The sequence below is a fragment of the Lonchura striata genome, chromosome 4 (assembly GCF_046129695.1).
Source record: "Lonchura striata isolate bLonStr1 chromosome 4, bLonStr1.mat, whole genome shotgun sequence".
Classification (NCBI taxonomy): domain Eukaryota; kingdom Metazoa; phylum Chordata; class Aves; order Passeriformes; family Estrildidae; genus Lonchura; species Lonchura striata.
This window is the reverse complement of record NC_134606.1, coordinates 23,704,756-23,729,162: the sequence shown is the minus strand read 5'-3', so window position 1 is coordinate 23,729,162 and position 24,407 is coordinate 23,704,756. Positions and strand designations below refer to the sequence as shown.

At 39.4% G+C, this 24,407-nt stretch overlaps 1 protein-coding gene across 7 annotated transcripts in view; it reads right to left on the bottom strand.

The window, feature by feature from the left end:
* Positions 1 to 24,407, bottom strand: part of LIMCH1 (LIM and calponin homology domains 1) — a 171,420-nt gene that overhangs the window by 24,624 nt on the left and 122,389 nt on the right. For 6 of the 7 annotated variants that reach the window (XM_021541366.3, XM_021543008.3, XM_021543848.3 and 3 more), the window contains 10 exons: positions 24,113 to 24,367; positions 22,475 to 22,825; positions 21,470 to 21,796; positions 20,705 to 20,938; positions 19,502 to 19,756; positions 18,323 to 18,358; positions 13,633 to 13,759; positions 10,820 to 10,974; positions 10,241 to 10,640; positions 6,706 to 6,927 (listed from right to left, as the gene is read on the bottom strand). In XM_021541366.3, the coding sequence (XP_021397041.2) occupies positions 6,706 to 6,927; positions 10,241 to 10,640; positions 10,820 to 10,974; positions 13,633 to 13,759; positions 18,323 to 18,358; positions 19,502 to 19,756; positions 20,705 to 20,938; positions 21,470 to 21,796; positions 22,475 to 22,825; positions 24,113 to 24,367 (2,362 nt within the window). The remainder of the gene's footprint in view (positions 1 to 6,705; positions 6,928 to 10,240; positions 10,641 to 10,819; positions 10,975 to 13,632; positions 13,760 to 18,322; positions 18,359 to 19,501; positions 19,757 to 20,704; positions 20,939 to 21,469; positions 21,797 to 22,474; positions 22,826 to 24,112; positions 24,368 to 24,407) is intronic. The other variant, XM_021542170.3, reaches the window with a different exon arrangement.

Genomic DNA, 24,407 nt, shown 5'->3' with positions numbered 1-24,407 from the left:
CAGTGAATGCTGCAGTGATGCTTGATGCACAGACACGATGCACTTGTATCACCTCTGGGTCTGGAGTTACCTCAGGAACCTCAACATGGTGCTGTCGTGCAGCTATCCTGCACAAGGACAATAACTAAACTACCCATAACCTATATCCAGGAGGTTGAATCAGGTATAGACATAAATGTTATTTATAGAAAAAAGAGTTACTACTTGCTGCATGAAAATTGACTTTCCAATGGCATGCTACAGAAGTTCTATTACTGCACATGAGACTTGACTCTTTCTCCTCCCTCTGCTGAGCAATTAAATGCTAGTGACATGCAGCTAAAAATATAAAACTGATTAATAACTAATTTATAAAAAAATTAAGTCAACTTCACTGGGGAACTCTCTTATTTCCACTAAATTTAATTCTATTTATAACACCAAATTAATCTAGTGTTTTATCCACAGGTATATGATACACTTAAAGAAATTCTTGTGCTGATACAATTGATAAAAGATATTTTCTACCACAGACTATCATGCTTCACATTTCATAAATACTTGTAATCAAATGATGATGTTATCACTGAACATAAAAAACGGTGTACAAACATTTCATTATACCTAAGAGGACTGTATTTTGACTGAAAGACTCAGAAACCTAGTGAGTAACATTTCTGATGTGCTTCAGTTCTGTGTGGAGCTCTCATGCCTCAGGCTGAAGGAGTGATGTAGCCTCTCAGCACCCTTCTGCCATTTGTGTTTGTGTGGGCAGAGGTCTCTTTCTGCGGGGCAACAGAGCTGCTCCAAACACAGGCTGTGCTGCAGGTGCCTGTGAGGGAAGGTCACACAACACCACCACAGGCAATGAAGCCTTCAAGAGGAGCGTGAAAAACCTCAGTGCATGGGGGCTGCGATTATCTCTGCCCAAACATCAGCATAGTGTGACACTGTCCTATTAAACCTTCTAAATACTGAAGAATGCTGTCTACTTGGATGGGTGTTTTTATTACCTCATGCATCTGGATGCCCAGGAGTTAAAGTAAGCTTCCCCCTGTATGACTTAGCCTTAATTCATGATGGAAAGTTAAATATCATGATGGCAGTTGTGGTTTTGAGCACATCAGTACAAAGCAACACCTGTGCTCTGCTAAACAAAGTATCCATTTAACAAAGACACAAGCACAAGCATATAGTGTTACCAAACACCTATTAGGCATGAAAATAAATTAGTACAGTTTGTGGAAGACAGGATTTTAATCACATAAAATAGGATATCAGTCCAAGTATTTCTTTGATTAAGATTATACAAGCCAGAAATGGCCATATTGGCTACTGCTGTGGCAGAACTTTGCACCCTTAATAAAACTCTAAAAATACAATAACCAGAAATACCTAGCACACAAAGTATCACAACTTCTACAAGAATAAAAACTCCAAGGGAAGTTACAGTAGAACTTTATTAATCCTTCTTGTAAATTAAATAAAAACATAGCTCAGTTAAAACTGCTTGCACACAAAATAATGTGAAATATTGTTATTGTATTTTATATGAAAGCGTGACAAAACAAGCTGTCTAGAAGCAGTAAGAATGCAGAATCAGAAAGAATCAGGTTAAAACTACAATTTAAATTCTGTAAAGCCATTCAGGAATGAAATTGGTTCCAAGGTCAAAAGCCACACGTAGAAATTGTCTGACAAATCACAAAACTTCTGTGATTCAAATTCTACACATATCACTAACTTCAAAATTTTCGTACAAAGATTTCCTCATCAAAATTCATGCTGGCAGCTGATGTGAGTGATAATGATGGCACAGCCTTGGGCTGCCACAGCTTAGTTTCTTGCATGCTATGCCAGGTATAGTACTACAGCCAAAACACTGCTTCAACAGGTTAAGTCATCTGCCAGCTATATAATGCTATATTCAGGCCAGCTATTTACAACAAAAGATCAGGGTAATCAGTAATTGACAGAGAAGTCTTGAAAATGTTGCAAGAAAGTATGAAGTATCATTGATAGTCGTTAAAGTTACTACTGCTCAATTGGGGGTAAAATTAGCTTCTTTCATTGACAGACAGTGAAAAGTACATGGCTGGCTGAAGGACAGGAGACAGGCATGTTATGCTCTTAACCAAATGCTAAGCAGAGTTCCCTTCTAGCTGCTTTGAAGCTTTGCTCCTTGCACTTCTCATCCTACACCTTTTTCCCTTCAGGTGGTCCAGCCCTCCGTGCATCTTTTCATGTGTGGTTCAAGGCAAAGCTGTCAATCTGGAACAGGCAGACTTACTCTACAAGTGTATCTCGTAATGAATCAAAGAACAAAGACTTGTCTTACCATATATGTACAAACCAGGATTTCAGCCCTGCTCTCCTGTAGCTTGGCCAACAATCCTCAACCACAAGAAAGCTTATACTTTAATCTCAGTTCAATCAGTGAATTTTTCAACATGAAGGAGAGTGTTATTTGGATATAGAAAACAAGTGCATTTTGTGCCAAGCGTGCAGTGAGTAGAAATGGACAAGTTTAAGCTAGCTAAAGAAAAATTAAAAGAAAGCTGTATCTCTCCACCACTACTTCACCCTGATCTTTTTTAGGTTGCTGCCTATATGTTTTTTTTCTGGTTGATCAGAGCAAAGTTATAATTACAGCTATAGGAAGCCAATAATTTCTAAGTGCTTGCATGAAGATTAGTCAAAATAAAGTGATGTTATTACTTACTGACAAATTAATTCCCCTACACTAAAATCTGCACAAACACTGTTCTGAAACAAAATATTTCCTTTGCTAACTTCTGATTCAAAGAACTAATGGATACAACTTCTCAGCACTTGTAGTGTCTGCCACTATTCTGTAAAATGGGAAGAAAACACAGCCTAAATGGCTGACAGGTAGCACCAGGATGAGGGGACAATTAATGCTGGTATTGCTACTGATTGATCAGTCTTTGGGCTTGTGCCCCAATTTTTCCAACTGCATTGAGAGATACAGGTACGCTTTACCTACCACCCCTCTTAGCACCACATTGCTCCACAGACGCCAGTGGGATATCTTCCTCCTGTTTGTAGGCCAAGTTTATCCTTTTTAGCCTTTAATCATAGGCAAAATTTCATAAGCTACTTAAGCAAAGTCTCTTGTAAAATCACTTATACATTACCTATACTCTACCTAACACTCTTACTCTAGAGATATAAGTACATTTTTTGATAATATTTTTCTTTACTGCCCTGCCCACTTGCTGCAGTTTTTTGCATCTCATTTCATAGTAAATTTAGGCAGGATGTACATGTTTCCTAGTCAGTCTCTGGCTGCTGAATATTATTTGATTCAGGCATAGATGGGGTCCTTCTCTTCTCAGAAAGACAACTGACACTGAGGACACTCACCCACAAGAAATGATCTCTGCACGTCCCTAGCTCCCCAAAAGCCTCAATAGTATTAGTGTTTTAAATGGTGCAACTTAAACTTCAGGCCAAAAGCACTGTTGGAGTATAGTTGCATTGCATCTTCCCCTGCTGCAGACAATGCCTGAGGGCAGCCAGACAGACACAAACTAGGACTACAGAAGGGACTTCAAAGGGAAGCCTGCCAGGCTGAGAGAAGACAGAACTACTCTGTTTGACAAATGAACTGAAACAGCAGGGGAGCAGCAGCAGCAGGGATGGAGGAAGAAGAGGCATGTAAAGAACAGGAAGAGAATCAGAAGGGGAGGACAGGAGTAACATAGGTAAGGTATATATGAAAAGAAATGTGTATTTTACAAAAGAGAACATGAATGAATAAACACAAAACCAACCCAAACCTACAAGCAACCAGAGGGGAAAAAACAAACACCTGACTCATAATTTCTTAACAGAACTATTGCCTGTGAATCTTATTCAAAGCCTGGTAAGGACACAGCTAACAATAACTGAATCAATAAAATATACAAATAAACACAGTGAAAGCAAGTTTAGAAATGGCTTTGAAAATATGCTTAATTTGTAGAAGTTTTCTCAGGGCAAAAGAGCTTCAGTAATTTCTTCCACTCTAGACAGCTCTTCTTAATTGCAGCTGCTTTTCTACACCTGTTTCTATCATTTTCTCCTCCACTTCCAGAATGTCAGAAGGGTTAGGCATCAGAGAAAACCTACAGCCCTGTTTTCTCCTTGTGGGAGGTGATAGTGGAGGCTTTCAGAAAGCTTCTCTACTTTTAAGAATATGTAGCTTGGAAGTCCCATCCCTGGAGCATTCTGGAATTCTGGACAGTGACAGCTAGATGCAGTATCCTACTGATCAAGAGGTCTTGTTTTATGGGGAGTGGAACAAGCACAGAAGGATTTTAGCTTTCCTAATCTGGATTCCCAACCTTCCTAGGAAGGGTTATAACCTTCAGAGGGCAGTTTAGCCTTTTAGGGTCTGCAGATGAGGTTGACATCGTTGTGTTAGTGGTGAAAAGTCTGAAGTAAAATAAGTACAAGGAGAAGGCTGAGTGAAGTGAGTCCAGCGTAGCTGCCCAGCTCTTGCAGATAAGGCCCCAGACCAATGACATCCGTATCAAGGTGTCTATAGCAGTGCTTGTTTGTGTCCCAAGACCCACAGTGGTGAAGCCAAACATCAGTACCATGTCCCATCTCTGTAACCTTGCATCTAAGCCCTTCCCATCAACAAACCAAGGCTCTCCTGTACGCTCAATAGCTAAGTTACTGCCCATGCCTTAGTCTGAGGCATGGAGACCTATAAAATGAAAAAGAAGCATCTGGGTAAAGAGAAGTAAACATCCAGAAGAAACAGAACCTGAAATACTATTTTAGGCTGGCAAATTCCCTTCCAGCCACAGGCAGATCTCCTTGTCTTCTCTCTCACTGCATTCAGTGCATTCCACCTGTCTTCCCATGGAAGATCCCCCTCAAAGCAGTCTGCTCTCCTTCCTCTGTCCTTGACATGCTTAATACACATACCTTTGCCTGAAGCTGAAGTGCCAGGAGTAATTACAACGATTTGTACTACCCATTAACACTGCAGATGAAATTGTGAGCCTAGTGATATAAAATTTGTAGTTAGAGCACAGACACTCTGTCACTAGCACCATTTTGGTGCACACTCATTCCCTCTTGTAGGCTTCATCATTAAGTGCATTCAAGCTGACAAACCAGGAGCTATTCTGTAAATGTCAAGAGTCACAAGGTATCTGAGGAATCAAACTCTTCTGCCTCCTTTGCCAGTATCACCACAAGAGCTAAATATTAGAAGGAGGAATCAGACACAGAAAAATTTGCATTCAGCTGGGCATATCATCCTCAAAGCTGTAAAAAGGGGAGGACGACAGGACATCAAACAGACACAAACACACTCAGGGAGTAACAGTGACTTCTGTTGCTGAGATTCCTCATAACTCTTAGGCCTGAAATTCCTAAAAAAGGAGACATTAACATTTTCACTTCGCTACTTTTCTCATTGTCATTGAGCTTCTCTCTCCAGCAAGCTGAGGTTCTTCTCTATTCTCTAAAACTCCCATTACCTGCTCCTCTGTATCAGATTCAGTGCTTACCTGGCTTTTCCATCACAGCCAAACTGTTGTGACAGGAGCAGCCTCAGCCTTGCCCTCCCTGCAAATCATTCACTTTTGACTCAATACCAGTTCCCTCTGACAGAATCAAGTCTGTGCTCACAGCACACTCCAGTTCCCATGATTGCTGCAGGCTCCACGATTTGGTTGTCCAGAGCTAGAGACTGGCATTAATCAGGGGAGTAAAACACAAACCCTTTCTCATGAATGAGCCATCATGCCCCAGGACAGATCTCTGCCTGCTCCCTGTTATCCATCTGGCCAATGCTTGGATGAAATCTGAGATGAAAGAAAAAATTATCATACTCCAACTCTCACCACATCTCCAATTCTCTTTGTTGTTACACAGAAATAAATGGTGAGAATTCCCTCTGCTGTCACTTGCTTGCAGCCCTTTTACATACTCTCTTTGCAATCTTCTCTTTATTTCTTGTTTTGTTTTTACTATCTACTTTTGTTACAGTTTTGTAGCATCTAGATGCCTGCTGTGATATGCTCTAGTTTTACTCCTGCCTTTTTCTCTGGGGAAGAGGGGGAGAGAAAGATGAAAAGGTAAAATTAATTTGTTTCTCTGATAAGGCAGTTAAGAATCATGTTGGCCCCTCTGAGCATTTCAATAGCTTATCCCCTTTTCTAATGTTTCTGAGAGGGGAATGAAAACCAAATGTTCAAAACTGCCAGCACATCCACATTCTCTTTTGAAAACTGAAAACTGAGACTAATTATAATGGCTCACACAGTCCAATTATGTTGCTGATCTAATCAGCTTACATTAGGAGAAGCGCTGAATAAACCTGCACAACGGCTGGGACACTGAATCAATTTCTCCCTGGCCCAGCATATTTAAAGCATGCTTATCAGCTGTATGGCATCTGGAAAAAAACCCAAAACAACAACGAAAATGAAAAAGAAAAAAAATATCCCTCAAAAATCCCCAGTATCTGCAAAAAGTTTTTTTTAATTTTACCCTCCTATTTCTCTACCCACATACAAAAGGAAGAAGTCTTTAATTTACAAAGGATTTGGGGTTTTGTTTATAATTTTTTCCTCATCTGGGCACACCCTTTTGCAATAAGGCAAACAGAGGCACTTGGGTATCATTAGTTAGTGATTAAACACATCATGAGACAGAAAACTGGCAAAGAAAGTAAGGCTGGTTTGTTCGTGTTGGTCTTACTGTTGGCTCTTTGTGCACACTCTGAGTGGCAGGCCTCTGTAAACTGAGCTCAACACTTGGGGGGTCCTTCTTCAACTCTACTGGGGGCTTGTCCCCTCTGGCTACTCCATCAAATTTCAGAGATCTGGTTGGTGAAGGAGTAAATACTACTGTTGTACATTCTTTATCCTTTTCTTCCATGTCGTTGACATTTTCTCCATTCATGCTGACTTTTCCATCTACCTGCAGAATACAGTTAAATAAATATGCTGAGACAAGTAGCATTCAAAGGAATTCAGGAAATTAGGAGTTCAACATGATACTACAATCATTAACACAGTCTGTGTTATCAGTGAGGAATGAAGCCAAGCACATATTTCATTCAACAGGCCAAAACAGAAGAAGACCCTGTGACCCTAGAGGGCTCATAAACAAAATACAGGCACAAGGAAATAATTTTTCCGGATTTCCTGGTTTCCCACATTCCATTCTCCCAGTAACATAGAAACACCCTTTGTGTGCATCACAGATCAAAGGATGTTCAAAAAAGATCAATTTTTATCTTAAATTTAGACCAAAACTGCTGGGTTTTGCATTGCATTATGCAAAAGTTAAGCAGGTTCTGCAGGACTAATTATGCTGATGAACTGCTTATGTACCTCAATGACCTCACCACAGTATTAGCAGTCTGTACTTTTTTGAAGCATTGTCATGTGAACTTTGAAAGGACAGGAGCAGCAGAGTTCATCTACTTGTTTTTTAATTGTTCATAAAAGGGAACCAAGGCACCAGCAAATAGAACTGGCCATTCCACCCTCTCAATGAGGCAATCAAATAGATAGGTGCTTTCCCAAAAAACTACTTTAGGCAATCTCCTTGAAAAGGAGAGTATGGAAACAGTTTAGCTACCTTTTTCTCAGGGTCAGGCGAGCTCCTTGGTGGCCATATATTCCTGCTAAGGAACATTTAAGCAAAGAATAAAGTACAAAATATGCTTTGGCTTCTTCCTCTGAATTGATACAACTTGGCATTTTTACATTGGAATTTCTGAATGGAGGTGGCATGTAAGACTCCCTTCGTTTTGAAGAGTTCTTTTAGAAGCATACAGGAGAAGTCTTGCTACAGAGAATTCACTAGCCGTTCACCCTAAGAGGCCCCAGGTGGAGAGAGACCAGGAGAGCACCATGTCTCAGTACATTGTTCCTGCCTGGCCACAGCACAGCTATTTACAGGTCTGTCAGCAGGCATGAGAAGTAAGGAGGGCTTTGCTACTCTGTGCACAGAGATCCTTCCTTACTTATTGAATGAACAGCTTGGATACCTTAAGACTGGCACTCCAACTGAGTATCAGTACCAGGCTGAGGGCAAACTCTTTCCATTGACTTCTCATACACATGCATCCAGAGGCTTGCTCTTTATGAGCATGATTATCTAAGAGGTCATTTATGAGCATGATTAACTAAGAGGCCATCTCTGAGGTTCTGGCCATCCTTAGCTCTGCCAGATGTGCAGGAAGGTGGAGGCAGTTAGCCCTTGCACAATCAGCTCCACCACCTGTTTCTCTCCTGAGTGTTTTTCACATGAAAATGTTCCCTCCCTTTCTACACTGACATCATCCACTTAACACAGTACCTCTCTTAGGGTTTATTTCCAAAAACAAGTGTGAGCAGGAACTGAGCCACAAGTCTTTTGGTACTGTGTGCTGGATTATCTACTAGAAAGGCAGGTTATGAAAGATCTCAAAAATAAAAAGTCCAGGAAAATGCTGTCAGGCTGCACCATCCATTTTAGTGTCTCTGTTTAGACTAAGACATTTCTCTATTTATATTAAGGAGGAAAACCAAATGTTTGGATGAACAGGACAGATGCCCTGGCTGAAGAGTTAAACAAACATACTCCTTTCCTTCTGATCTGGAGGAAGTCAACACGTTGCCACCAGAGCCAAGAATCATTGATGGACTGGTGTTTCAAGGGAAAATAATGCTACAACTATATGCACTAGGGAATGATTCTTATTGAGACAAATAACATTTTTTCACATCATGTGAACAAGATTCAAACAGATTTTTTTGTGGTGGCTCATGGAGCATAGGCACCTTCATGAGCTAGTTGCTTCCCACATATGTGAATTATATATGCAATACCATTATGGTGATACACACATATCTTGGTCCCCTGATGAAAAAAGTGGCAAGGATCAGAAAAAAACCAAAGATCCATGATTCACGATTCACGGGTATCTAAAAAGTCAACTCAGGGCATAACAACCAGGGTATAGGAGAAACAGGAATTATCAGTTTTTTCTTTCAACTAGGAAACATGGTGGGGTGTGGTTTCCACAAGAGCTGGGACAGACTTCAATAAATTATACATCACAGAATACTTTTTTCACTAGCTATAAAGAGGCAACTTATTTTTTAGAAAGTAAACAACCTGAATATACATGGTAGCAGTGCTACTTGGGATATCAGCAGGGCTTCAGGCACCCTTGACACTTGCTGTATGAGCAATGGCAGACAGAAAGGAACCCAACCTCTAGAGTCTGGGATCACCCATGCCAGTAGGCTTCACACTGTTCACAACATGACTACTATGAGACTTGGGTAAGCTCCAGTTTTAGTACAGGCACTGTGAGCAGCAGATGTTTTCAAACTTGACTTATTCTAGTCTGTTCTTTTAAATACAACCCAGTTCTTCACTTTTTCCATCATTGACTCAGTATCTTATTCTCAGTCTCCAAAACCATCCAGTCAAAAGATACACTCCTCAGATTTCACATTCTGGTTTCAGAATATTGTCCCCTATTCTTCTCCCACAAATCATAGGTGACTTATTCCCAGCAGCCCTGTTTTCATCCAAGTTCTCTTCCTTCTTTTACTCCATAGTCTTTGCACAGTTCTTGTGATCCAATAGAGCCACTGACCCTCTCTCCCCCATCAATCTTCAGTTACTCTGCTACCCCAGAAGCAACCTGTTTCACTGAACATCCATGCAGAACCTAAACCCTCTCTTTATGCCTGTGAAGCAGATTTCCCTACTCATCCTTGGTGAGAAGCATGTTTAAAACAGAGGATATCTTGGGCAAGCTGGCTCTTGACTTTGAAGGAGTAGGCACACACTTGTTTGGGTACGCCAGAAATCAGACCCCTGACACAAAAGCTAGTCCAGGTCTTGCTTCAAAAATCAGGGCCTCCACACTCTCTTCACCTTCTATTTTGTTCAAAAACAAAAAGCACGACCACATACTCTTTTCTAAAAACTTTCTGAGGAAACACCTTGCTTTTTTTAAAATCGCCCCTTTCCCCAAACAAATTTAGCCTGAGTTAAAATGACCAGTGCAAATATTACAGTCTGAAGAAGTCAAGATTCTAAGAAGACTGGTAAACATGAAGAAACCACTAAACCAGAAGCAGCACAGAACATGAAGCTGAATTTTATAATATCAGAATACTGCCATAATTTTCTACATAATTGTATTAAACATTTGTATGTTCAGATGACTCAATCAAGATCTCTTGGCCTCAAGCTTGACTTTGGAGCACGTGATGTATCCTACCTTGAAGTTCTTTAAAACTTCCTGTGTATTTTTGGGTTGTGAATAAGGCTTGGGTGTCAGCATAGGCACAGCCTTGGAGACACTTTTGCTGGGAGATGTGCGTCCTGTTGAACTGCTGGGCTCTAGTTCAGTGGTGGGAACAATGGTTGCTTCAATTGTGGCAGTGAATTTTGGAGCAGGAAGTGACTGTTGCCTTAAATATCTCAGAGGATTTGGGTCTTTCAGTGGGGAATTTGGTTCCACTGAATGGCTTCTTTCTAGAATTTTTGGCATCTGCAAACGCTCAAGGACAGCCTCACTGATAGTGAATCTTTCAGTGTACTGCTGGAGGATGCTCTCAGCCTCCTCCTGTGTCTTTGCATTCTTGTATGCCTCATGAAGCTCCCGCTCCCTTCTCTCTCTGCAAGGAAGACAACACAAGAAAACCATCACATTAACACTGGAAATCACACCCATTTCCTCTGCTCCATCAACATCCTCCCTTCTCCCTCACTCAGGCCTGCAGGCATGGCTGCCCACAGGTGCCTATCTCCTATGGAGCACACAGACATGCCACTACACTCCAGTAAAACAACGTACTTCTCCTCCACAATTTCTCGGTAGGTTTTGATGCTTTTTCTGCGCTCATTCGTTCCGTCTCCAGCCAATAACCTCTCCATTTTCTTTCTCTCAGCTTCCTTTTTAATCAAATCCTGTGAAGCGCTCCTTCGACGACTCTTCCACCGAGCCAGGTCCTGTGAGAGAAGGAAGGCACCTGAATGTAGAGTTGCAAATAACTAAAAAGTGGCCACAGGTAACAATAAACCCAACCAGCTGGTTGCAATACTTGTTCTTGCCTGTGGACTAGGCTCCCATCACCTGCAGGCAGCATTGTTTATTTCAACGTCTTAAGGAGATTATGCCACAAATGAAGATGTTGCCTGAATTTTCTGCTGACAGCAGGATACAGTAAAGATTTCATAGCTTCACTGCTTACTTTGCTGTACACTCATTTTCACTTGGGCAAACACGAGGGACAAAATCCAATTCCACAGGAAGATTAAGTAAAAAAAATATGTTTGGTGAAGAATTTTAATAATCAGACATATGGGAAGCAGGAGTTCATTGGAAGAATGGATGTTATTTCACCATAAGCTACAGCTGCACTGTCAGCCTTGGAGAGCTTATAGTTCCATACTTTGCCCATGCCATCAGTCAGCTACATGCAAATATGGCTGACCCATGATGTTGGGTTTTTTTGATAGAAAAATCCAGTGCAGGATCCAAATATAAATTCTTCATCATGGCTATCCTGCAGTATTTTGGATCCAGATGTCAGCAACAGAGATTATGGCTCATACCTGGCTGGTATGAAAGATGACAGAGTAAAAAGACTATGGTTTGTATCCAGCTATATAGAGATGTCCTTGTTGAAGTAACAATCACAGACTTTTTGTAATCTGACTGCCTGAAATTATGCAGAAAATTGATTGAATTTGGTTCTCTGCCTTTTCTGAAAAACTAGCCTGACACTAAACCAGAGAGTCACAGGAGGTACCTGCTATGTAAGGTCTTTTTCACAGTACAAGTATTACAGCAAAGAAGTTTTCTAAAATGTAAAACTTCTTTGCAGCCAACTAGCAAAGGAACAAAATTTTGCATGTAAAAAGTAACCCCTGCAGAACTCCTGCAAAGAAAAATAACTTCCTAGGAAACTGGAAGGGAACATTTGTCATTAACTTTTCAGTATCAGGAGATTGGTATACAGATTATATTTCATGCACTTTAACTAACAACTTTTGGTTTTAATAAAACCCAGATATTTATAACACATACTCAATTCAAAGGCTATTTCATTACTTACATGGTTTCCCAAGTATTTTCATTGCATTTTTATTGGTAAACAGCAGAAGGTACTGCAAGCATAACTTATTTTATTAAAATCAGAAAAAAACATTGTGACTTTTAATTTAGCTTAAAACTACAAATTATTGATGTTACACTTAAGGGAATGTTCATTAAAGTACTTCTTCACATGACCTACATATATCAGTCTATAATCCCCTTAACGAAACACAGGCCTATCTTTTCCTTCAGTTACTAATTATTCTCATTAAAGTACCAAAGCATTTCTTTATTCAGCTACTTCCACTCTTGTCTATTGTATGGAAATTAGTTTTCCATTAGCAAATTTTCTAACATAAGCCCTCCTTCTGTTTTCATAATTAAAATCCAGATATGTTTATCTTTTTCAGTTTTGATGCTTTATAAAAAGAATAATTTAAAAAACTAATTAAACTGTTAATTGTTGGAAAATTCATAGCATGGACATCTAAAATATCAGAGCATGACATCATGAGCCCTCAGAATGCCAAGGATGCTCTAATAAAGGTATTTTGAGTACCTCTTCAGAAATTTTAGTTCATGGTAGAAGGTGCTGAGGGCCTGGAAAATATAAGAACTTTAGCTCAGAGGATTTTCAATTCAACAGCACAGTTCTAAAACTTCTTGAACGCCTTTGTATTTATTCTTATCTCTGCTGGGCAATTATGGCTTCCCACACATAAAGACCTTTCAGCTGAAGTCTTTCATTGTTCTACTATAAAAAGTCACTTCTTAGCTGTATATACAACTTGTCGTTAACTTTTCCTTAAATTTTCTACCAAAAAACTCTCTGAGGTGTTTTACAGAAGTTTTCCTTATAATGAGAACCTACCATACTTGAAGAGATGTGTTTTATTGTGTTTTAATTTTAAAAAATCCCAAATTCCTCACTTAAAACCAGTTTTTAGGAATGAACAGAATTATAACTAAAACTCCTTATGCTAATTTACCTGCAGATCATGCTTTTCTGTCCTTGCTAATTTGCTGCAGACAATGCCAAATGCCTGGACAACTTAACAAAACACATCAAGGAAAGAGGGTTTGGAAAGACCTTGTAAACCAAGCAGAGTGTAGCTAACATGAAGTGCCATTTGTTTGCTTGGACAAGATAGAAAACATTAACATCTTCTGTATCGATGCAAATTTATTAAAGAAAAGGCTGACCTATTTATTCCCTGTTCTACTTGGTCTCGTATTTCATCACTTTGGACATTGACTAATTAGAAAATTTAGAGAAGTCAGCAGTTAGAAGTTGTTCTTCCAGTTTTTTACCTAATCACAGTTTCTTTATTTTATTTTTAAAAAGCAAAATACTGGTGAACAGGCAGAGAGACTTTAAGATCTTGTATTCTTTGATTTACAATAAATTATGAACTTCTCTGCTTTTAGCAACAATCCACTGAGAAAAAAAAAAGCTCTCCTTATTATAAGCACTTGACAGCAAATGCAGATTTAGCAGGTTGTCCTGGTTTTGCCTAACTGGCTGATCTCAGTGCCTGCCAGCATTGCAGACAATGTTGTATACTCACATCTTGCCATCTGGTCTCGTCCTCTTTCAGCTGGTTGTGTATATTCTGCAGCTTCTCATGGCGAGCTTTGCTATGAGGCTGAGCCACAGCTTCTTCTTCACATCTCATGTCAAACATACTCATACTCCTAAACAAGGGGAAAATAACAACAGGCCCAGTCTTATTTAGAGGCTTATATTCCTTCAGCTTGTAAGAGCTGAAGCCACATGAGGGTGCTGCAGCAGAATCAGACACTTGCTCTGTTACAAAGCTCCCAAAAGCAGCAGTCCCCAAGATGGGCTTGTGAGCATCCCTATGGCTCCCACACAGTACTTCCCACACTCCTCAACTTCCCACTTTGTTAGTCAACCACACCTTTCTACCTCACTAAGACACACTACTAACTTTACACTTCCATCAATAGCTCCTATTAAAATCATTCTATCATTCAGATGTGCCCAATGGGTTATCAAGATCACTTTGATTAACACCACACATGGAAGTTTCCATTTCAGGGTAAAATGAGGCTTGAGAAGTACATCAGTGGCAGCATGGCCAGCTAAATGCTATTGCTACAAACTCAGAGAAGTATGCTCACTTCAAACTCCATGGTACTTTCTCCCCTCCCCTTTCCTTCCCTCTCTGCCTTGAAGAAATCCAATGCTACCAGCACCACCTTAATAATACAGCTAACCTAACAAGGAAAATAGGATGTCCAGGACCAAAAACGTTTTTTTTCTATTTATGTCTCTGACCTTTGGAGAGTTTAAGGAAAAAAAAAGGTTATGGTTTGACTTTATACTTTATCTCTTTATACTATATAAAGATTTTCACACAAAGATAACATGCTTACTACTCCACCTCTACTACCTATTATTAGTAAAACATGACCTCAGTTGTTCCATTCAAAGCAAAAAATAAAACAAACTTAAAAGAAAGCCATGCAGTTCCACATGAAGTGATTTCACAGCAGTCCTCCAATGATCACCTGCAGCTTTACGTGAGCCAATGAGCCAACTAGCAGGAGAAGCACCCAGTGAAGATAAAACTGTGGGCAACTGTGTCCACAGTAATCAAAGTGAATAGTCACGGAAAACTGTGCATGTATTTATGAGCCAGCATTTGTATTCAGGCAAGCAAAGACAGGACTGCCACTCTCAAGAAAAAACTTGAAAGGTCTGCACAATGTATGGAAAAGGACATGCACAGATTCCATCCTGCTAAGTAGGTATTTACTCAGAAATGAAGGACAGAATAAACATCTTATTGCCTTTAAGCATGAACAGTGAAGTTAACATATTACTGTATTACTATATATATAGTAATACAGTATACAGTATATAGTATTATACTATAGGAACAGTATAATGTTACTAACCCTCAGCACCCTTAAGCAGAATGCTGGGGGTTACACTAATTTGGGTTTTTCTGTGGGTAGTTTTAACAGTTGTATTGTTCAGGATTGGATTGGAACACTCCTAAATAACAAAACCTAAAGAGAGGGCAAGTGTTGTTATTTTGTTTTAATTTAAATACCATTCCTATTTGGCAGACTGGTGAGGTAGGCTGGGAGATGCATAACTTTCAATAAAGTCACTCTTATAGAGTTTAGTCCAGTTTAAGAACTTTTGAAACCCACACTAAGAAAGCCTTTAGTGTTCAGTATTTGATTCCTTGTGCCTACTGGGTCAAATTGGTTGTGTAGCTGCTCTCTAGTACTCTTTCCTCGTCAAACAATTTTTCATTCAGATGCAATAGGAGAAAAGGTAAGACCTGAAATGGTGGTTACTGGTCCTAGTAGAATGCATGAGTACACACTCTCTGCCATTTGGGATGGAAGAATCTTGCTTTTCTAGCAGGAATACCTGGATTTCCTAATGTAAGTCTAATGTATGTTCCCTGAATTCATGCAGGTTTCACAGGGTGCACAAAGAAGGTTCTCTGGAAAAGGCTTTAAGCCTTGGCCAGAAGTCAAGATTATACACTACAACCCCAGATGCACCTCCTACTCCAGCAGTCACCTCCTGCTGCTGGGCCTTCATTATCATGGATAAGCAACGCGGTGGGTTCAAACTTCAACTCTGCAGCAACATGTTATTCCACAACAGTATCTTTCCAAGACAGCAGTCTGAAGGAGTCCCATCTCAAAGCAATGTGCTCCACTCTGACCAACAGGTAGTAATCACTAAGGAGATAAACCTCCTTTCCTGAGTACATGGAAAAGGCCAATGGAAAGGTCTACATCAACTTTTCTGTTTGACATATTCATCCTCAGAAAAGTATCAGAAGCCAAAGCTCTGATCTTTTATCCAAAGACACTTTTCACTATGAGTCCCACATAATTGCATCCTATTTCTGTCTTGTACAATCTCCAAATGGCTCCAGACAGTCACTAACACCTCCATGAACAGAACTAGATTTACTCCTTCCTTCAACCACATGTTGGGCCATACCAGGCACATAGCACACAAGTAGACAGGGAATACATGACTGGATCAAATTAAAGTTCATTAACTTTCTGCCATTAGGACAGCTCCAGAGATTGTATACAAACTCTGTCCTGAAGAGGCCTTTCTGCTGACCAGCATACCAGACCTGCTGTTCTAACAATGATCTAGGAAAAAGCATTGTGCAGAGCAGCAGTATTTGGGATGTTGGAATTTTCAAGCTACACTGCTTTATTATCACAAATTACAGCTGTTCCTGTCAGCAATATCATGCAACAATTTCTTTTTTTAACAGGTCTAAATAAATTTTGAACTTAAAAAAAAATCTGAAGGACTTGAATATTTAATTAATTTAAAAATAAGAGATAAGGTGAAAAACCTTCTTATGAGACTATGTTAACAATCCTTATGTAAGGCATTTATTATGTGGCTGCATTACCATTTTACAGTCATACTAAGAAACTCCAACAAAACAAAAAGGGACAGACTAGCTCAAAGTCAGACTAGTAAAGAAATACTCAAAAATCTCAGCTCACATTGGACTATCATGGTACCATTAGAATTCTCTATCTTCAGGAGATGGGAATGGGCCTGGTCAGCAGCAACACACTAAGTATTGCCTTTTCTGGACCCTGAGACAGACCAGGGCTGATGACAATATTTAGTTTTCCTCTAACTAGCAAAGGGAACCTTAAGAGTCTAGTAAAAGAGTCCTTAGTTTTGCTGCTGGAATAAAGAGCATCTAGTCTAAGACTGAATTCAAGTTACAGTTTTCAATGGGGACTTGACAAACATTTAAAAAGTATTTTAAGTATCAGTTCAATTTATTTTTCCTGCTTGAGAGCCAATTTTAATAGCGTCTTCATAAAAACTTTGTCTTCATAAGGGAAAACATGCTCTTACTTCTATAAAAACTTAAAAGACCATATGGAAAAATAGTTGCTCTGTAAACTGTAGCACATCTGGAAAGGATGACAATGAGATTAAAATATTAATTGCTTTGCCTTTTAAAACAAAATGATCATCAGTATGGAATAAGCAAAATTATTTAATGATTGTTGCTACTCTCATGTGATACCACCAAGACCACTGCAATGCCTCTAAAAGACATCTCCATGTACTTTATCTCATGACTGCATTTAATACAGACATATACAGATGAAAAAAATCAATCATATAAGCATGCTTTCTGAGATAGCTAAGAGTGCCCCCATTGTTAAGTATAGCACTTCTATGTTATATTGCTCTTTTTATCTCACTCCTTCATTTGACTGGACAGATTCCTGCTGCTTGAAAATGATCATGCTTACTCTGTAGTCAGCGAATAGAGGCTTTGCTCAGCATAAAGGTAAAGAACAGTCCATGATTCTAAGCTTTATCATTAAGAGGAAAGGGTGAAAAATTGCATATAGTCTCTGCACTCATAAAGCCCTCACGACTCTCCAAAGCTTTTATTTTAGGATTTTATTTTGGGATTTAATCTGGGACACAGACAAGGTCATGTGCATTTCTGTGAAGAGGACATTGGGGATATTATTGTGTGTGTAATTCCCAACTACTTCTCTTCTAAATAGCTAATACTTCCAAAGAGCTTTCCAAATGACACTGCATACTATTCTGTACTACAGTTTGTGTGCATACATGAACAATTAAAATTTTTGAGTGCAATACATGTCAGTTCTACTCCTTCTATGAAAAGTGATGCATCGAGGTGAAGAGCTTAAAGCTTGAAATTTAGTACATTATTAAATTAAACCTAACCTGGAAGGGATTGAATATAAAGTTTTAAAAAGAGAATAAAGGCTCAGCTAAAGATGTATCTTCCTGGTAATTATTCTGAAGATCACAATGGCATTATTTTGCTTTGGGCTTTCTTTATTTCTTCCTGTTCTTTCTCATACTTCACTTTTTTCTTCAACACCCAGATTCAACCCAACTCTCTTTACCTGTAGCTGATTAGAGGCAATTGAAATTCAGAAGAAATCCAAGACAAAATAAAAGAGAAAAAGAGGAAAAAATACTTTAAGCAACAGCTGGACATTAGTATTATGCTTAGTTTTTAAGGGCTTTCATACAGAAATTATTTTTAACTGAAATGTAAGCCATATCACATTCCATTTTTCAGTGATGTCTGAAAAATTTATTTGCCAAAACACTGCAAAATAATAATGATGCATCAACTGCATTTTAAATTAGTAGAAAGATGGGAAAGCATGCAGTGTAAGTTGTTTAAAACAGAATCTTGTGAACACAAGACAACTTACTCTGCGTCATCAGACACAGCAGTTCTGGGGCCGAATCTACAAGACCAAATATAAAATTAGATTGTGGATAAATACATGAAGTAGTAATTGCAACTGGATCCGTATAATTTGCACAACTGTCACTTCTACTAGTACAGCTGACCAAAATAGAACCATACTCTTCAGGAACTATGTAGTCATCAAACAAGACTTACCTGATCATCCTGAGGTCAAATTACACAAGAATACCACCCATCCCTCCTTAAACACATACTTATGCCCCACATTATGAAAATCTGCTGAAGTATACCTAAAATGTGTGTAGAAAATAGTTACTGAAAATAGAAAATGTTTTAGCATTTACATTGTGCCATACATGCAATGAATGGAGATAAAACTTAACAGTTACATTCCACAGCAGTGCTTAGTACCACTATTACTGAAGCATGAAAGAGACAAATACTATAGTCAGAAAGTGAGTCACTGGGTTTCCTTTTTTTTTTTGTAGGTCTTGTGCTTGGGGATTTCTTCTGTGGTTTTTGTTTATTTGGTTTTAGTTGGTTTTGTTTATATTTGTTTGGTTTGTTGTTGTTTTGGTTTGGGCAGGGTTTTTTGTTTTTGTTTTTTTTGTTGTTGATTGGTTGGCTGGTTGGTTGACTTGCAGGTATTTATTGTTTTGTTTGTTTTTTGGTTTTTGGTTTTTTGTTAGTTTGTTTTGGTTTTCTTTCCTCAGGGCAGGGGAGTATAGCTGAAAAAAGTTACTGGTAATACACAAACCAGCAGCATTCACTAAAATTGTAGTCTTCTTTAGAGCTATGCAAACCACATATAATATATATGGGATTTATCATAAAAGACCATCATGTGCAGAAGTCAATACTACAACATTAATCATGGGAAAAATAAAATAAGCATCTCTCAACGAGCAGAGTCCATTTTAGCATCTCCTCTTCATAAACTTTTCTTGCAATTCAACATATATACTGTAATCAAACATTCCCTTCACTTAGCTTTCAATTAAATATTTTTTTAAAATCAAAATAAAATGCATTACACAACTATTATTCTTGTTTGTAAAATGTGTATTAGACATACAGTGTTGTAGTTGGGACTGAAAATACACCAGGCAATGCACAACCTGAACTCTGAAGTGTGCACACAGGGGTTTACAAGCTGCGTGGTTCACACCAGAAAGCTCACGTTTGCAGATGCTCATCCTTGGATGAAAGTGTTCCCATTTTGTTTTCCTCAGCAACCTCCTGAAGCTTAGATGTTTGACCAACATGGACTTCATTGTTGTCATTTTCAGCCATTTGGGCAGTATGGGCAGTACCAGTAATCTCATCTTGTCCTGTGGGTGGAAGACTGTCCTCTTGTCCTTGCTGCTGTTCTTGTGGTGGTTCTATTGAAGGTTTTCCAGAGCTATTACTGTAGACTTGTGGACATTTTTCAGGCCTAAGTGAGCCAAAGGCAGTAGTGTAAAGGGATGTATTAAGCAATATTTCAAAAATCACACATACATAATGAAATGCAAAACTGTAAGTTAACAAAAAAACCCAGCCCCTACAAACCCAAATAGCTGACACAGGACAAACTAAGTGGGGCAGGAGCAAAACCCATAATTTTAAGAATTAAATGCTTGGACTGTTCTTTTTAGTCAGAAAATAAACTGTCCAGAACACCACTGAAAATTAAAGTATTAAGTCTTTTCAACACCAAGCCACTGTTGAATTCTATGGTAGATGACAGGTTTGTTTTCTCCTGGCTGAGATGAAAGCTAGTATTTCATCCATGTCTGTACAGATGCATGCCTATCCTTCTCCTCAAGTACTCTGAAGAGGCTGATGAGTAAGAACCTTTCCACTCTTCTTGCAGATGGCTCAACCATCAAATGGTAACTCTGTTTCAAAGCTTCAACACTCAACACAGCCTCTAACATCTGAAAAAAAGGTGCTTAAAAAGACATTGAGCATTATCATGAAGAATCCTGGGATCTCTAGGTTTCCTGTTAGGAAGTCACTGGCACTAGTTAAATCATAAACAATCATCTAACCTACTACATCCAGCATCTCCATTTCCAGCTTCATTTCTAATGATTACCTCATATTTAACCATAGAAACTTCTACTACAAAGGTAATGCAAATGTAATTGCTAAATAGATCTGTTTCCACACGTTAGAATTTTACATCTGGTAGAGCTCCGGTCTGACTATCCACATGACTTTTCTAAAAAGGTTAGAAACCTTCTACTGTCTTCTACTGGGCAGAAAGAAATACTACAGAACTGAGGACAAGCATGAAAATAACCACTACTGGGCCACCAGCAAGTCTTCCTGATAAAGAGATCTTTACAAACAGCCTACAAGCCTAGCTAAAAGGGATGGAGAAAAACATGTTTCTTACCTCGTGGTTTTCTTCTCAAGTTCTGTAGCTGTGCCCTGCTTATTCTGCTGCTTTGAAAATGGCATGGGAAGGAACTGCTTAACACTGGGCCCAGGCTGTTTAAGAAAAGCTCCAGTTCTTCTGGCTAACATGTCATCTCTTTGAGGGTCTGGAAATTTCATTTTGTTTTCTGTTCCATCACTCTGCAGCTGAGGGATCTCAAGCTGTTCTGGGCTCTCTTCTTGTGTGAAAGTACTGCTCAGAGAGACAAGTGACACTGTTCCATGATAATGCTCACTTGTACAGCAAGTGGCTGACTTAGACAATGTGAGGTACTGTTACTCATAACAAAGTTGAGAATGATGGACAACTAAGCAAACCAGACATCTTTAGCCACAGCACAAGGAGCCACACTTATGTAGGTGATTTGTTAGAAGTTGGGAATTGCATACAAGTCTATGCAATGACTTAATCACTTGGGAGATGGCATAAAAATCTAGACAAAGCACTATGGTTTGCAAAAGAAATCCCCCCAAAAGATGAAAGACTGTTTTCATGCTGAAGAGTAATTAACAACTGAAGTACTTAAATATGAAAAAAGACAGGTTGTTTTATATTCATAGGATACATTCTTGTAAGTAGTTTTACAAAACAAAACACATGCCATGATGATTGAGTAAAACACATCTTTAAGGCCCATATGAAGAATGGGACAACATTGCTGACTGATCCAAGCTAACACCACACACAAACAAGGCTCAGAGGGATCTGCTTCTGTTCTCTGACCTTTCTCTTTCCTGCAGAGTCTTCAAATCCTTTTCACGAGCTACAGCCTCCTCTTGCTGCTGCTGCAGCAGATAAGGAGCTACTGACAAGGGAGGATAATTTATGGGAATGGAGCTTGTGGTACGCCTCGGAAAAATTCCCATCCTTCTAACCAACATATCATCTCTCTCTATATCTGGTAAATTCCTGTCACATTCTTCCTTAGTACTTTCTTGCTGTTTGCTCAAACTCCATGGGGTTTGTTCCTCAGAGATGACATCAGAAGCTGGTACAGGAGATGGAATTCTCCTGCAAGAGTCATCTGTATCCGACTTGATTCCTCCCTCACTAGTGATGAGAATGAGAGGAGGGATGAGACAAACAAAACATTCTCAGGTCAAATGAAAGGTAAGAAAAGGAGTCATCTCACTCAGTTTGCAAATGTTTTATAAACACACAAACTCAGCTGAATGAATTGCTTGCTAAAAGCATTTATTAAAAGTTCTTGCTGCAGCCACCGACTAAGTGATTAAATAAATGCCAAAGAAATATAAGATCTGTTAATGTGTTAGAGACCCACATAATTCTTCTCCAGACAAATGCCAGAAACAGAGAATAGCAGTACACCATCTTCAAAAAGAAAGTAAATCCATCAGGTTTGAAAAAAAACATTTTTTGAAGATCAGTAAGGCCAGCAAGCTGAATGAAAATTCCTAATGTGCTGAAAGCAGACAGAGCAAAGCTGCTGGAACTGAAGCAGCAGAAAATCATGAATGATAGCTCGGCCTCTGATACCAATGACTTTATTGCCCATCAGAAATTTTGGGCAAGCATTCGGAAGACCTGCACGCAGCGCTTTGCGCAATTCTAAACATGTTAAGATACTCTGAAGATATCAGATGTCTTCTGAACAAGGCCGTGCATGTAAACAGCTCTTTGGTTTATGCGGCAGTTCACTCCCATGCAGATCAGCATCTGGCAAGAACAGGTCTCATTTACAGCTCAGTAGCACTTCCTAAACCACACAAATACCTGGACTCATTTTCTGGCTCAGATACTTCACTGCTGGATTCAGCAAACCCAAGACTGGCAACTGTGGTTGAAGGAGAGCTTTCAACACCAGAGAGACTTTCCACACTGTCTTTCTTGCTTTCCTCTCCTCTTCCACTCTTGGATGAAGCTCTGCCAATGACGAGCTTGTCCCACTTCTGTTGATCAATCTCAGTTACTGGCCCAAAATGCACAAACTTCTGCTTGGGGCTACCAGCCTTTCTGTTTGCTCTGGTTTTGCGGACAGCAAAATCATCATGGGCTACTGCTTTCACCGTGGTATCAGTTGGTAGCGGAGTGCTGCTGGAACATCTGAAACCTTCTTCACTGGTCATAATGGGGAATAAAAGAATGCCCCCAACATGAAACACTCAGAATAAAACAAATTAAATGATCCTAAGGTTCTGAGGTGGTTTTATTTTAAAATTCGAGGGCACAGGTATAAACAGCTGTGGCATACTGAGTCCCAAATGACATATGAAATGCAAAGATAATGCAGAGCTGTGAGGAAAACTCGGGGAGTACATCCATGGAAGCATTTCCTAAGGGCACGGAATGTAGCATATGGCCTATTCCAAATTCAGTTCTTCACCCTAACAAAGCCACAGTTTCCTTATCTGCTGACATATACCCAGACCCGACACTATATGTGACTGTATGGCACTAGAATGCACTTTGGCACGAGGGAGTTACAGTGGCATGGGAGCACTAGCAAGGACAATTCACTTACCCTAAACCAAGCAGACTGAATCATGATTTTAATAAATCCCCTCAGAAGTAACAGAGAGATTGCTAATATCTTCAGGATGAAAGACTGATTGAGTTTTGATTTATTAGAGCTAAAATTACATACAATAACCACATTGTTAGAAGAATGCCAGAACAGACAGACATCTTTAATTGCAAAAATGGCATGCACCTAAACAGGAAGGCTAGGAGTTGTTATCCTTTCCTACTGGAGTCACAAATCACATGCCTATGTTACAGTCCATCTCCATAGGGAAACAGCTTAGAATAACTGCTTTATACTGGTTCCCTTTGTAGGGGTTTTGTTAGCAACAAGAGCATGAAAATACCATACAGTGAGGCTCCTGAAAGCCCTTCTGCAATGAGAAACAATGGTGGTGTATTTGCACAGCACTAAGTACAATATTGTGCTGATGTATCAGCTCCAGTCTCAAAATAGCACAGAGACATTAGTGCAAAGATGCTCATCCTCAGGTAATAGTCCCAAGGTATAAAACACCCCAAGTCCTGAAGATAGCTTGGTAAGGACCAATGTATTTGCTAGTGTATTAGAAGTACCACTTGGAACTTTGTGCTGTTCAACTTCAAGCAGCTTTGAAGCAAATTCAGCCACATGACAGAGGGACCTTCTGGATACTGCATTGAGTATCTACAAGAAAAGTAACTGTGAAGCTATTATAGTGCTCTAAATGATGGACAGATAGCATTATCTGTACAGATTTCTGGACTCCTGAAAATAGACATAGGCAAGGACTGGTTGTCAACAAGGCATTCTTCAAGTTTAAAGTCACAAGCACACACAGCAGATTATGGCAAACTAAGCATGCTTCCCAGGCTGCCAATCCTGTCCACAAGCAGAAACGATACCTGGGCTCCCCTGACAGTTTCAATCTTTTCCAGGTCTCCAGATCTGCTTTTGTTATAGAGGCACCGACAAAAAACGCATCTTCTTGTAGCTGAGGAAGGATGCTTTGAGATTTCCGTTTTGCCAAATCATCTCTCTCATTATCAAGCTCTTTCACCTGCTGTTCCTCCTCTGACTCAGTCTTCTCATTTTGCAGAAGTGGGTCCTCTTTGCTTGTAACTGCTTGCCTTACTGATGCCATGTGCACCCGTCTTCTTCTAATTTAATGCACATTCCAGTTCAGCAATGAAAGATATT